The 14,099-nt window shown below is 45.2% G+C and overlaps 1 protein-coding gene across 1 annotated transcript in view; it reads left to right on the top strand.

The window, feature by feature from the left end:
* kdrl (kinase insert domain receptor like) overlaps positions 1-14,099 on the top strand; it is a gene marked incomplete at its 5' end in the record, with an annotated part of 46,660 nt that overhangs the window by 19,337 nt on the left and 13,224 nt on the right. Inside the window, 13 exons of the mRNA XM_083686850.1 lie at positions 1-115; positions 3,960-4,068; positions 5,423-5,716; positions 6,027-6,173; positions 6,577-6,705; positions 7,826-7,932; positions 8,516-8,642; positions 9,365-9,469; positions 11,557-11,670; positions 11,887-11,975; positions 12,134-12,287; positions 13,077-13,174; positions 13,602-13,724. Coding sequence (XP_083542976.1) covers positions 1-115; positions 3,960-4,068; positions 5,423-5,716; positions 6,027-6,173; positions 6,577-6,705; positions 7,826-7,932; positions 8,516-8,642; positions 9,365-9,469; positions 11,557-11,670; positions 11,887-11,975; positions 12,134-12,287; positions 13,077-13,174; positions 13,602-13,724 — 1,711 coding nt within the window. The remainder of the gene's footprint in view (positions 116-3,959; positions 4,069-5,422; positions 5,717-6,026; positions 6,174-6,576; positions 6,706-7,825; positions 7,933-8,515; positions 8,643-9,364; positions 9,470-11,556; positions 11,671-11,886; positions 11,976-12,133; positions 12,288-13,076; positions 13,175-13,601; positions 13,725-14,099) is intronic.

The following is a 14,099-nucleotide window of genomic DNA, read 5'->3' as shown; positions in this document are numbered from 1 at the left end:
GTGCGTTCTCTACACTGAACCAATCCCAGTCGAGATAGACGACAAGGGGAACTATTCACACAACTGGATCAAGAGTGTCAGCAACAAAACTGAGCTGTTGATAGAAAGGAACAAGGTACATGTCTTTTGATCACATATGTATTATTAACAAATCTCATTTGATTGAGACTGAGAGACATTGATATTGCAGACTATTGCACAAATAAGATCAACTAGATAAATGCATGTATGCTTTTCCCTCCCATGAAGCACAGTTGATGCAAAGCAGAATTCTAAAAGTACTATTTTGCATTGTGTTGTGCCACACCACAATTACGTAGAGATGTATTTGAGCAGGACAGAGAGTAGCACTCAGAGAGATCACCACTGAAGTGAAAATATCCCCATGGCCACTCTCTTTGAAACTCCAACATCTGAAAGCAATAAATCTACTCAATCTTCCTTTTATAGGCAGTAATGCATTATTATTCCCTGTTTATAGTCATACATCTGCATCGGTTTAGATTTATGTAACTGGCCAAAAGTTATGAAATTACCCTCTAACTGCATTTTATGCTTCATATTCGTAGTAGTAAATACATACTGTGGTGCCAAAAATAACATTCAGAACCTGGAACTTCCTCTTATCATTCCAAATACCACCCCTTCTTCATTGATGGTGCATCCAGAATGGTTTCACATGACATCACTGGGCATTAATGAACATATACAATGGAGGGAAAAACAGGGAAAAGGCAGTTTGGGCTCAAGCCTGTGACAGTAGTCATTATTTTAATAAGGAATGCAACTGTAGTGTGTATACTGCATTAATAACAACTACCAACCATGTCTGAGAAACTAGTCTCAAGTTTCACATTTATTTACTTTTAAAGTGCATTTTCACCAAGGTCTCAACACACTATACATCATATAAAAAACAAACACATAACATAAATAAAAGCACATGGGTACACAATCATCTGGACATGGGAAATGGGGAAAGGCAGTGGGGAGCGGGAGTTGCTCAGGGCAACTGTATGCAGCTTTAAAAAGGTGGGTCTTGAGGTTAACCTTAAAAGTGGTAATTGTCGCTGACCCCCTAAGGCCAGACAGACTGTTCCACAAAAGTGCTGCTTGGTAAGAATAAGCCCTTCCTCCAGCTGTTTTCTTATTGGTGCGGAGGACGCCAAGCAATCCAGCAAACCTTCGATCTGAAGGCGGAGGTGGGTTGGTAGGAGTTGATCAGACCTGCTGAATACTGTGCTCTGGTGCGAGACCAGGGGTGCGAGACCAGGGGTGATATGATCATATTTTCTGGTTCTTGGTGAGAAGTGTGGCGGGTGTGTACATTTTGGACTAGTTGCAGACATTGTGTGGCAGCGTTGGAGGAGCCGGATAATAGAGCATTGCAGTAATCGAGTGTTGATTTATAAAAGTGTGAATCAACATCCCTTTGATACAGTAACATTATACATGAAACAAACAGACCATCATAACCGACATGATTTGCTTTTGATTAAATAAGCCTCCCGGCCCGCAAAACTACGGTAAAGCCAAAAACTCTGCCAGGAAGAGTGTTTTCGCTCTGCTCTGTTTTGCTCTTCTAAAGCATGTGCCCTGTCACTGACACCCTCACAAGAGCCTTGGTCTTCAATCTAAACCAGACCTGTAAATGAAGCAGCTGCAGATCAAGTCTGGGCCTTCGCCAGAGAGCAGGTTCTACACTGACATCAGTGAATCTTTGTGCGTCGGAACACCGAAGCCTGAGGAGTTCCTTATAGTTCCTCAACAGGCCGTCCTGTGTGCAGACAGCATGGACTCTTCCAAAAGGGTTTCCAAAAGGTTTCCAAAAAGGTTTTTTGGCGGAGGGGTAGGCCCTTTGAGGCTTCTTCGTGAAGCAAAAGGGTTCTACATAGTAGGTTCGGGTTCTACTTAAGAGTGTAGAATCAACTTCTATAGGTTCTCTCTCCCTCCTGACTGCTCTGGCCTGTGTATAGATGAGGCTATTCGCGATACACGTGAACTGTTGAAACAGATTGGAATTGATCACTGCTAATCTTTGCATCATTCCAGTCAACAACAGTAATGGTTAGGTAGAGGGAGACCACAGAGTGTCAGACAGGAAATGAACTCTTAGTGCCTCGCCACAGACTTGTTAACCAAGTAACCTCACAACTAAAACAGAAGTATCTGCTATTGGTCCCTGAGTACACCGAACAGTCTAGCACTTCCTCTGACTAAAAATGGACCACTTCTTGGCATGCGTTTGCAAAGCATACCGTACTGGGGAGATTGTAGACATTACAGCACATGTCCTAGGGGAGCTTGTTACCAAAACCACTCACCCCAAACATAATTAAGTGCAGGCCTCCACTGCTTTCCAAGAAGCCTATCTACTGTATAGGATTAGCTGAAAGACAGGCGCTCCAACACACTGGGTTAAATTGGGACATAAATCCACCGGCATATAAGCATTTCAACAGCAAAAGCAAAGCACCAGGAAAGAACCTAATGGTAATCAGCCATTACCCAAACACATCATCTGGTGCAGTAAACCTTATTAGATTGTTATGTCTCCAGCTTTCCCATAGAAGTGATTTATATCCCTCCTCTGATAATGATTAGTTGATGGAATGTAGAATCATATTAATGGTACACACCTCGTAATGGGGTCTTAGGCCCTGTTCACTAGGCATCAGTTCCAGTCTCTGATTGACATACATAGGGAGGCACTCCTTATTTACAAGCTCTTGTGGCCAAACGGCTGGTGCTTTATGGGGGTGAGGACTAAGGGTCACTGATAACAAGCTCTGTTTAAAAGAGAGGGATTTGTTGGGAGTGAATTCCTCTCTGTCACCCCACATAAATCGCTGTGCCCCGTGAACAAGAGTGTGGTCAGGGCTGGGCCTCAGAGGGGCTCCCCAGGAACGCTTGAAGGAGGGGGACCGGGCCGGGTCACAGTGGAAGGGGGAGGGGGGGGGAGGCATAGGCGCTGGGGTCACAGTGCGTCTGGTCAGGTCACCACTTAGGGACCGAGCGCACTTGTTGAAATGACTGTTTTCAAGCTCACGTTTCACGTATCATCTTGAGTAATGGCTGTAAGGTAACACCACAAAGCCTCTCCATCAGCGCCTTGACGAATGTCATAACAACTTGAGGTAGACAACTTAACATAACTTTCAACTACTCAACTTATCCATCAAGGCATGTCTGTGGAGGTAGAAAACACTCGCACTGTGGCCTGCAGCGTTGAAAACACTGAGAGTGTACCGCAGTTTCACAGGCTAAAGCGCTTTCTGTTTCTGAGGGTCAGAGCACAATAGCCCCTCGAAACCCAGGAAGTCTACACCACCCTTCACACCCAGACAATACACCCACAGCATTCACAAATCTTTGATGTAGCTGCCATGAAAACAGATGTCATTTTGAACAGAAAACAGAACCCCACGCGATCTGGCTCTTTGCCCAAATCCTACTTATTATTATTATGTCTACTTAAGCCATTAAATGGGTTCCACTCGAATGGTGACAGAATTGAGTGTGGCATTGTAAATGCCCTTCAGGAAATGACATGGAACCCAGGCACTCCTTCTGTGGAGCCGGGCTCGGAGAGAAGCAGTGGCTTTTAAAACTCCAGATGTATCCTTCCGTTAATGTGAAACACTCAAGAGTATAAAACAGGCAAGGGCTTAAATCAGACCTCTGACACACCTGCTAATGGCAAATATCCACACTGATGTTGATGAAAAATCTGGTGAGGAGGTAGAAACTATTGAACATTTGCAAGGAAGGACATAAACCCAAGGTGTGTGTGTGTGTGTGTGTGTGTGTGTGTGTGTGTGTGTGTGTGTGTGTGTGTGTGTCACAGTGCAGTTGTATTGTATTTCAGTGTGTTTTATGCTGCCTTGGACATAATGTATAGTACAGTATTTCCTTACTATACTGTAAATCTAATGATTGTCTTGTACTCTCCTGCACAGACGGTGAGCACGCTTGTGGTGGGATCGGCGAACGTTTCAGGGATCTACTCCTGCACGGCCCAGAACGAAGTTGGCAGCAGCACATTGAGGACCAATTTCTTTGTGGATGGTAAGTGGGTCAACCCAAATGCAACGTAGGGAGCCGGTTGAAACAACAACATTGAGATTTTTAAACAGCACGGTTCCAAATTACAAGGAGAAATGCTCTGGTGATTTTCATTTGAAGGGCCAGTCAAGCGTACCGTAACATACATAAGCGAGTCTCTCAAATGACCTACACATAATGCACTGTAATGACTCGCAAAGCTAGAGCAAGAAAGCACAGATTGTATTGTGCAACGAAGAGACAGAGGGGGGCATTAATTGAAACCATCTTCCTCCGTAGCGGGCAGGCTTCAGGGCAGATGAGAGGGAGAGGCAAGCAAACGTATCCTAAGCCATATGGTGCAGTCTAATGGCATGAGTTTAAAAACAGCTCTGAACACTCTCCGCTGCTGGCAGGTCATTCCTCTCTCTCTATGAGCCTGCTGCTATGTGAATCACTCTTTATATGCATCTGAGCGGTTCCAACTGTTCAACTAAAATGAAAATCCATCTCGCCTGTTATGTAATAACAGTAGGAATCAGCTGTCAGGGCACGCAGGCCCCGCTCATACAAAGAGGCCTGGAATAACGAATCATTTCTGTTAAAAAAAACGGATTCCTGTGATGGATTTGAATCGGGAAAGGGGTGACTCTGTGATTGAGGACACGACGGGGACGCCGAGCTCTCAGGATCCGGAGTAGGATAGGAGAATTCCCAGGAGGAAGCGTGGCTGCGCCATTCCAGAGGTGGAGATGAAAACGATGGAATGCTGGTTGTAATAGCAGCTGTCTTCTCTTACGGAACGGAGAATGCTCTCCAGCATTCTGAATAAACAAGCACAGTCTGGCTCCCCCAGGGCCTGGCCTTAGCCTGTCTCCGATTGGACCGCGGCAGGTCAGCCATCAGCACCGCCGTCCATCTGCAACGTGCTTCCAATTAACAGTGATGAAACAGGAAACAACTGCAAATTTGACATTCCTGGCACCGCGATGCGGAATTTTATGTTCCAGATATTTAGCCCAAAATAGGACAGCGCCCAGTCAGCAGGATGCTTGTGTATCTCTCTGAAAGAGGAAGGTTTCAGTAACAAAGATGCACTTGTAATTATTTTTAAACATTGGGCTATATTTTAATGGCGTAAACAGTCTTAGTGCAAGGGTTAAGCTTAGGGTTAGGGTTAAGCTTAGGGTTAGGGTTAGGGTTAAGCTTAGGGTTAGGGTTAAGCTTAGGGTTAGGGTTAGGGTGAGTATTTGTGTTATATTAGGGTTATACAGTGTGTCTGTTACCTCCCTCTCCACTGAATTCGTCATCACTCCTGTACAATTACATCAATTACATCCTTTTTATCGGATGTGTCGTTTCCCCTCTGCCCTCCCAGATCACTCCCAACACCTGGCCATCAAGCCCCAGACGGCCATAGAGGGTGATGACATCACTCTGACGTGTCGGGCCACGCGGTACCTGTACAAGGGCCTTCAGTTCTACAACATCCAGAACCAGACGGTCATGGCTAACGTCACTGCCCTCGCCCTCGGGCCCCACTCCATCTCCCTCTCCCTGGCGCTGCACAACGTGTCCAGAACCAGCACGGGAGGCTACCAGTGCCGGGCGAGCTACAGCCACGACGGGAGCGACAGGGAGAAGACTGTGATGTCTGTGTTGAATGTGAACGGTGAGTTAGAGGAGGAAACGAAATGTGTCTGCTTACCTGCTTAGTGATGAAGTACAGTACAGTATGTCAGTACAGTATGTCAGTACAGTATGTCCATCCACAGAATAGTCCCTCCTGTACCCTCGTCATTTCATATTGCAAAACTCTTTCTGAGAATAGTATTACTCTGCATGACTCATCATGTTTCGGCAAACTCTGTTATGATGTCCGGTAATGGGGACATTTTACCGCAACACATCGCAAGCAGAGTGACGAGAACCAGAAAAGGGGAAGAATCTAACTCAGTCCTGTTTTGTTTCGATGGACACAGAGAGGACAATCCCGTGGCTGAGCCAGAACCTGACCAATCAGGACGTGAACAGCAGCAGCACGCTGACTCTGGCCTGCTACGCCCTGGGAGTGCCCCTACCCTACATCACCTGGTACAAAGACAACGTAACCGTGGAAGAGGGCCCAGGTCAGAACCGCTTGGCATGAGTCATGCCTGCGTAGTCTCAGCCATGTATTTGTGGATTTTTCAAACATTTCATTTTGTTTTGTAATTGTTTTAGACCCACTACGTTTACAATACACACAGTACACTCACAACACACCCAGTTTCCTCTATACTCAGTACATTCACCATACATCATACAAAGCTGACCCCCACACCCTCCATGTATTTCTATGAGTCAATATTATTAAACCTTTATTTAGGCAAGCGGTCCTACTAAGAGCCCTGCTTACAAATATAAAACAATCATAAATGTACATTCAAAATTACAAACCTAAAACAGTTCATTAATCACATATCAAATACAAAGTGAAGTTTCTTTGAGCAGAGCCTGATCTGTAGCCCTCCCTCTCCCTCTGTCTCCCAGGCATCACGCTGGGAAAGGACGGGGTGCTGACCATCGAGAGGGTGAAGAAGGATGATGAGGGTTTGTACGAGTGCCTGGCCCGCAACGACGCGGGAAGTGTGAAAGCCAGCGCTGTCGTCACCGTCTACGGTGAGTGGCTGACCCCTCCGTCTCGCCACCACCGCACCTTCAGACAGGAAATCTGTGCAAAGAGTACACACTGACATCAAAAACAGGAATAGCATTTAAATCACAAACAATCACAATACCTTGCATAGAAATACCTATGGTCTATGATGGTCTTCCCCATGTTTCATAACTTGCTGGTACAGTCACTAAACACTGCAGTTCATCCAACCCAGCATCAATTCACAGCGCAAAGCCAGACCATTAACTGCATGACCAATCAAAGCTCCCTCTTGGCCAGACTCGGCCATGTTTTGTTGTCACCAGTACAATAACTTTGGCCAGACTTCAGTATGAAACCTCTCCCCTGGGAGGGACGCGGAGGCTGCCAAGAATGCCAACAGAATTCCTTCCTGGGTTTTTATGGCGGAGTCTGTAGCGAAGGTCCCAGCCCATGGGACGTGACCTCTCAGGAGTGTTAAGAGGTCCACTAATGACTGTGGGCACGGCATGGAGAGAGGTGGGGGGGTGGAGGGGGGGGTGTTCACCCTTCAATCCCAATTCCCTCAACGTTTAACCCCAGTGTCAGCATCCTCCATTTGATAATCTGAAAGATATTTGATAATATTAAGGCATTGAAAAAGTTTCAGGAATTCCGCAGGCTTATTTTACTGAGCAGACTGCAGTGGATGGTGACAAGGGATGTTGGAACAAGAGTGTGATTAATGGAGCCACAGCATGGTATGCTGCTCAGCCCAAACAAACTAGGCATGAGCAATCAAGTGTGTTTCTACTTGTACTGTGTAAACAACAAGAAAATTTGTTATGGAAAAAACAGATAACTGACACAAAGAAATGTGTTTGAATAAAGTTCATCATATTGATGTGACTCGACTGCTTTAGATCCATGTTATATGCTCAAGGAATGTTGCATAAACAGGCCTTTTTTCCATCACTTACACAAATATGTGTCAAAAACAAAATGACTGATCACTGTTCATATTACTGTTGTCTGTACGCACAATACTGCATGATGTGAGTTATCATTTCGGAACAATATTTCAACACACAATGAGATGCAAAATGCAGCTGTCAATGACCTGATCAGCTGATGATTACTCACAAGTGATTTCCTCATTTGTAGGAGACGAGGGGAAGCCCAACATAGAGGTGATCATCCTGGTGTGTACGGGGGCGGCTGCCACCTTCCTCTGGCTGATGCTCATCCTCTTCATACGTAAACTGAGGAAGGTAAGAAGAGGGGCGGCCCTTTAATTCTTCTTCAATTTCATCGGTTAAAACATTGCTGGAACGCGCTCAGCAACTTTTTTTGTTGTTGTCAGAAATGATGTCTCTTGTGGGCAACGTTAAACATTCACACATTCTTTTTAGATTGTTTTATTGTGAGTTTCCGGAATTAAATCCACTCGTGTTATACAGATGGCATGAAATGATTGCACTGAGTCATGTCTCTTGTGAAATACAGTTAAATTGGGTGGGCTAAATTTAGCGCTTCTTCATGATTTCCATATTTTCTGACAATTGAGAAGTGCTGAGCTCATGTTTGTGTGTGCTGTACGGTATGCAGTGAAAACATGTGTGGCCTTGCGGCTGCCAGTGAGTACCACATTTCCATGTTCCCAAAACTATAATAGAAAGCACATAATAAGCATAGGGAGAATGTATTATCTATAGGCTTGCATATCTGACAGCTCATCCTCTTAGGTGAACAAGGTGGAAATACTGTAGATTGTGTTTTTCACAAATTCTGTGTAGTGTCGCATACTTAAATGAGCTCTTCCCCCCACCCCCTAACCCCACCCCCACCCCCCAGCCTGGAGACTATAAGATGGGCCCGTCCATCATTATTGACCCAGACGAGATGCCCCTGGATGAGCAGTGTGACCGCCTTCAGTACGACGACAGCAAGTGGGAGTTTCCCAGGGACCGCCTGAGACTGGGTGAGCACAGCAGCGCACAGCATCACACAACACCACACAACACCACACAGCACCACACAACACCACACAACACAACACAACACAACACCACACAACACAACACAACACAACACCACACAACACCACACAACACAGCACCACACAACACCACACAACACAGCACCACACAACACCACACAACACAGCACCACACAACACCACACAACACAGCACCACACAACACCACACAGCACCGCCACTGTCTTCAGCACTGGCTCATATGAACATAACTCACTGGCCAGTCCAGGCAATGAAAGAACAGCTACTGTAGACACATTCAGTTGTCCCCTTTACACTCCACACACAAGGAGGTTAATGTCATTTTAATGAGGTTGCTGTCGCATACAGTACATAACCTGGGGTCCTCTCACACTGGGGGTCCTTGTTGTCCATTACGCTGAGATATACTGCCAGGGGAAGGTATGTGGCGGAGGTGTCACCCCCTGTGAAGTGGGTGTAGCCCCCATTACTCATCAGCGACCCTCCGCTGTCGTCCAGTCTTAATGGCACCGTAAATTCCCCCAAGCAGAGGACCCATGGCCCAGTGGTCAGAACATAGGCAGGTTGTTTTAATTACGGGCCCATAGCTCCCCTGACAGCGAATCCAGCTTGATTTACTGCTCTCCAGGGCAGGGCACTCTCATGTTAGCCCATTCACCCAATATCCCCTCTCTCTGTTCCAGGCAAAACCCTGGGCCATGGAGCCTTCGGGAAGGTGGTGGAGGCCTCTGCTTTTGGGATCGACAAGCTCTCTACCTGCAAGACTGTGGCCGTCAAAATGCTTAAAGGTACGGTGTTAATTTAAATATGAACGTTTTCATCAGATTTCATGTACAGTACATGAATTTATAGGCACCTCTTCTGTTGGACAAAATGTCAAACAAAGCGCAATGGGTCATTTTCAGACAGCCTCCCTTTGCTCACACCTGGTGCATCTTGATAAAGGTTCGCCTCTCCAAATGGAACACCTGCACCTTTTACAAACACAACCGCCATTGTTCTCAGAGAAACAGATGAAAAACAGCTCGGCCGGTAATTTGTCATTACAACATCTGATTTAGTTTCTTTCTCATGCATAATATGAATTCAAAAGCCTCAGGAGCACATGTGCGTGTAATTAACATGTGTGCACGGGAGTATTGGTTCAAAGCAAGTGTGCGATGGCAGTTCCTCAGACAGATCAGTTGGAGAGAGAGGCTCAGACCTCGGTGACCCTGATGAGAATGAGCTTCTGCAGCTATGACAGGAGGACATACAGCTGGTGTCCATTTGCAGGTGATGCAGAGTTCAAAAGTGTACGGCACAAATTAGGTTCAATTCAGCTTTTTTCTGAATAATGACAGACACACAGATGTTTTTGCGGAACAAACAATTGGAAAAAAACAACCCCCTTCCGTCGTCACTTGATTTATATTGGCCATAATTCACAGGCACATTCCAAAATCTTTCTAAATCTGCCACGAGTAGACCATATTTATCCCATCAAAATGGATAACAGTGGGAAGCTATGTAGAAGAAGAGAGCTTCCAGAAGCACACGATGGACACCCCAAGGGATTTGACCTCGTGATCACTGAAGAACAAACATTTCAGTCCGACATCACCGGCTCCTCTTCGGGTGAAAGCGGTCAAACTAACTTTACTCTTGGCACCGTTGGTGTGACAAACTCAGTGGAGTGATGACCCATCCATGATAGTGATGATGCTGTGATGTGTCTACATCAGGATGATAAATCAGGTTAGTCTCAGATACGTCAGTGTCGGTGTCACAGCATTCATCATCCTATTGCATTAATCACAGAGGAAGCTGACCGGCTGCTGCTCCACGCACCGCAGGTCAATCATAATGAAAAGCAGAGCACTTCGTAAAACTGACTCTGAGGTTTGAGGCTCCCCAACTGCTACAGCTTACTAGGAAGAATGTGACTGACCACTCTGGTGAGCCAACAGATCACGAAGCAGTAGCACACCAAAACCAAAACTCCTCAACGGTTATTCATCAATAATTAATTCAACAAAATCTTATAGCAAGTCACGTCCTGTACTTAGATGTAGATATATAAAAACAATTTGTGTATCTGTTTGTGACATTGTTATTCATGGCAATGGCTAATTTCAAAGACATTTCCAGATAATGAAGGAGAGAAACATGTTAAATGGGCCCATTCTAAGCATTAAGCTACTGTCAAACAATGACTATTTGGTATTCCAAAACGTCTTTAAGGGAAATGTAGCTGAAAGGTTGAATTATGGTTGACCATTAATCTTTGGGGTAATGGCCCCCCAAAAACGATGAGTCACTTTGATGGTCTAAAGCTGTAGAAACGTAACGTGTTTTAAGAAAACAACCCTCTCTCTTGTGTGTCGTGACCTCATGGCGTTCTTGACCCAGATACAATTGGCAACTTCTATTCTGGGAAAGAAAAATGTTCACAGCTATTGAAATATTGACTCCACATGTGTGTCGGAATGTTTATTTTGATGTGTAATGTATGGCTTGTGCCCTCCTGCGTGCAGAAGACCCCGTGTTTCCCATGTTGACTTAATTATTGTCATACTGCTATCATTGCATACAATCTTAACATTGAACATTTTCATTTCGATCTTATTTTGTTATATGAAAAAGTCTGCTTATCTAAAATCTCTTCCCCACACGAAAACATGTTGCTCTTTATTTCCCATCTCTGCTATACAAACGTCCATGAACACAAACTGCTGGAGTAATCTTAAACAAAACTAAAGGACTTGATGAAAATCTAATTTAGAATAAAAAGAATGACGCTTTCCAGAGGTTATATGAAATAAGATCCTTGCTATACAGGACCTGTGTGTTTTATCATTTTCTCTCCACATGACGGATGTTTGTTTTGTAACAGGAGGAGCGACGACTAATGAGCGCAAGGCTCTGATGTCAGAGTTAAAGATCCTGATCCACATCGGTCATCACCTGAACGTCGTCAACCTGCTGGGAGCCTGCACGAAGCCTGGGGGTGAGGAGGACACTGAGGAACTGGGATACATCCAAATCTATCATTACGTTTGCCACTGTGTCACATACTGAGGGTTGACATAGAAATCGGCTGAATCTCATAGAAATTTTTTTTTTTTTTTACTGAAGAAGCCTTGGTCAATAAAAGGACAGTTTTGGGTGATCAAGTCATTGGTTGCACTAGTAATCTTCTGTGAATTGTCTTGTAACCTCTCAGGTCCCTTGATGATGATTGTAGAGTACTGCAAATATGGAAATTTGTCAAACTACTTGAGAAGCAAGAGAGCGGATTTCATCGTTTACAAGGTAAATCACAAGCTTTCACGGTAAATCACGGGAAACCTCGTGCTAAAGTTCATTTCTCAACCAAACAGGAAACCCCTGATAGCCAGCCGTACCGCGTTCTTCAGGGACTCAAGGTCAGCAGCTTTATCTAATTTGATCTCGTGCGTCTTGTTGGACAGAGCCAGGACGGGAAGGTGGTGGCGTCCGGGTCGGGCTGTGACCTGAGCGAGCTCATCAAGCGGCGGCTGGAGAGCGTGGCCAGTACCGGGAGCTCTGCCAGCTCCGGCTTCATCGAAGATAAGAGCTACTGTGACTCAGAGGAAGAGGAGGAAGGTAACTGCCAAGCGTCTTCTTTCTCTTCCCTGCCCACTCCCTCCCGCCCTCCCCCTCCCCCTCCTCCTTCCTCACTCCCACCTTCCTCCTTCCCTCCTTCCTCCTCCCCCTCCCCTCCTTCCTCCTCCCCCTCCCTCCCCCCTCTCACCTCCGCCCCACCTATCCAGCACTCAAGGCTCCTTCTGATTGTGTTCGTGCCTGAATCTGATGAGACGTTTCCTCCTCCTGTTCATAAGTACAATCGCTATGGCAGCCGCCACTGTCACCCACTGGGCCGGGGGAGGCTTCTGTTTACTTCCTGGCCTGACCTGGGTGTTTGTCTGGACCTGGACGGGTCCTGGCACGTCGACCATGTTGTCCCTAATGTGTTATTTCTGGTTTGATTCAATGTTTACTCAGGTGGGTTAGTGGGAGGACTCCTCTGAGTTCCTCTACAAAGACCCCCGACTGACACTCCAATATTGCACGTCTCACCTAACATCTAAAAAAACAGGAGGCGTCCCAAGTTTTTATTTTCCTCTCTTTTCTGTCTTTAGAGGATGTTTTTAAGACTGTAGGTGGACATGTGACAGGGTGGAGTTCAATCATGGCGTACAGTGTCCCAGTCAGAGATAAATAATGTGGGAGGATTTAAGAGATTTAGGGATTTGTTGATCATACTTGACTGTTTCTGTGTAAACAAGATGCATTTTTATTGTCCTTACTTAAGATGAAACACCGTGATAAACACTTTCTATGAAAATAGTTTGTATTCATTATTCATTCTGTGTTCGTTTGCTTTGCCCTCAGAGCCAGAAGATCTGTACAAGAAAGTGCTGACGATGGAAGATTTGATTTGCTACAGTTTTCAAGTTGCAAAAGGCATGGAGTTCTTGGCTTCGCGAAAGGTATGCACTTCCTCCAGGCAATCACGCTTTCAAAATCAACAAATGAGTGTATTAAGCATTCTGCACAGTTTACTGTAAATTTATTTTGATGTTAAATGTTGACAGCTATGGAAGTTGTTTTGTTCACATTTAATTCATGGTGAATGTTGCCCCCAGTGAGCGTGTTAGGATCTTAACCATACCCGTCTGAAACTCATTCACACGTGTGGTCATTCACAAGCCTTGGGAGAGCGGATGGGACTGATTAAGCTGTGAACCCATTGTTGTAAATAAGCCGTTAAAAAGAACGGCTTAACCTGAATATGGAACACATCAGATCAGAGTCTGGCGACTGTTCCGTGTTTGCCACACATAACTCCAACTTTCATGAAAGTCATGAATTGATGTCAACCCTAATCCAAGCTGATATTCATTCTCTTCTTGTCAGTGTATTCACCGTGACTTGGCAGCAAGAAACATCCTACTGTCTGAGAACAATGTTGTGAAGATATGTGATTTTGGACTCGCAAGAGATGTATACAAAGACCCAGACTATGTGCGCAAAGGAGATGTAAGTGTATAATCCAATATATCGTACAATGATATGCCGTAATTGAGTACTACTATACTATCAAGCTGTCAATCCGATATACTACCCAAATGTTGTGAAACTAAGCAATTGGTTGTCAATTACTGCCTGCTGGGGGAAACCGGGCCAGAGGCTGGTAATAGGATCATTCAAAAACACTCAGATTGATGGACAAGCATAATAGCAGACTGCTACCACCGGCTTGGCAATAACAAAAGGCCACTGAATAAATGCCGTAGTTCTGGGAAATGGCAGACGTCTCTGGTCAGATCTCAGTGTTTGTATGAATACTGAACGAGTGAATGAATGTCCCTGCTCAGAGAGGATGTTTGTCTGTTACACTGCAGTACAGCAGGG

Source organism: Argentina silus (assembly GCF_951799395.1).
Source record: "Argentina silus genome assembly, chromosome: 15".
Taxonomy (NCBI): domain Eukaryota; kingdom Metazoa; phylum Chordata; class Actinopteri; order Argentiniformes; family Argentinidae; genus Argentina; species Argentina silus.
This window is presented reverse-complemented; position numbering and strand designations above follow the sequence as displayed.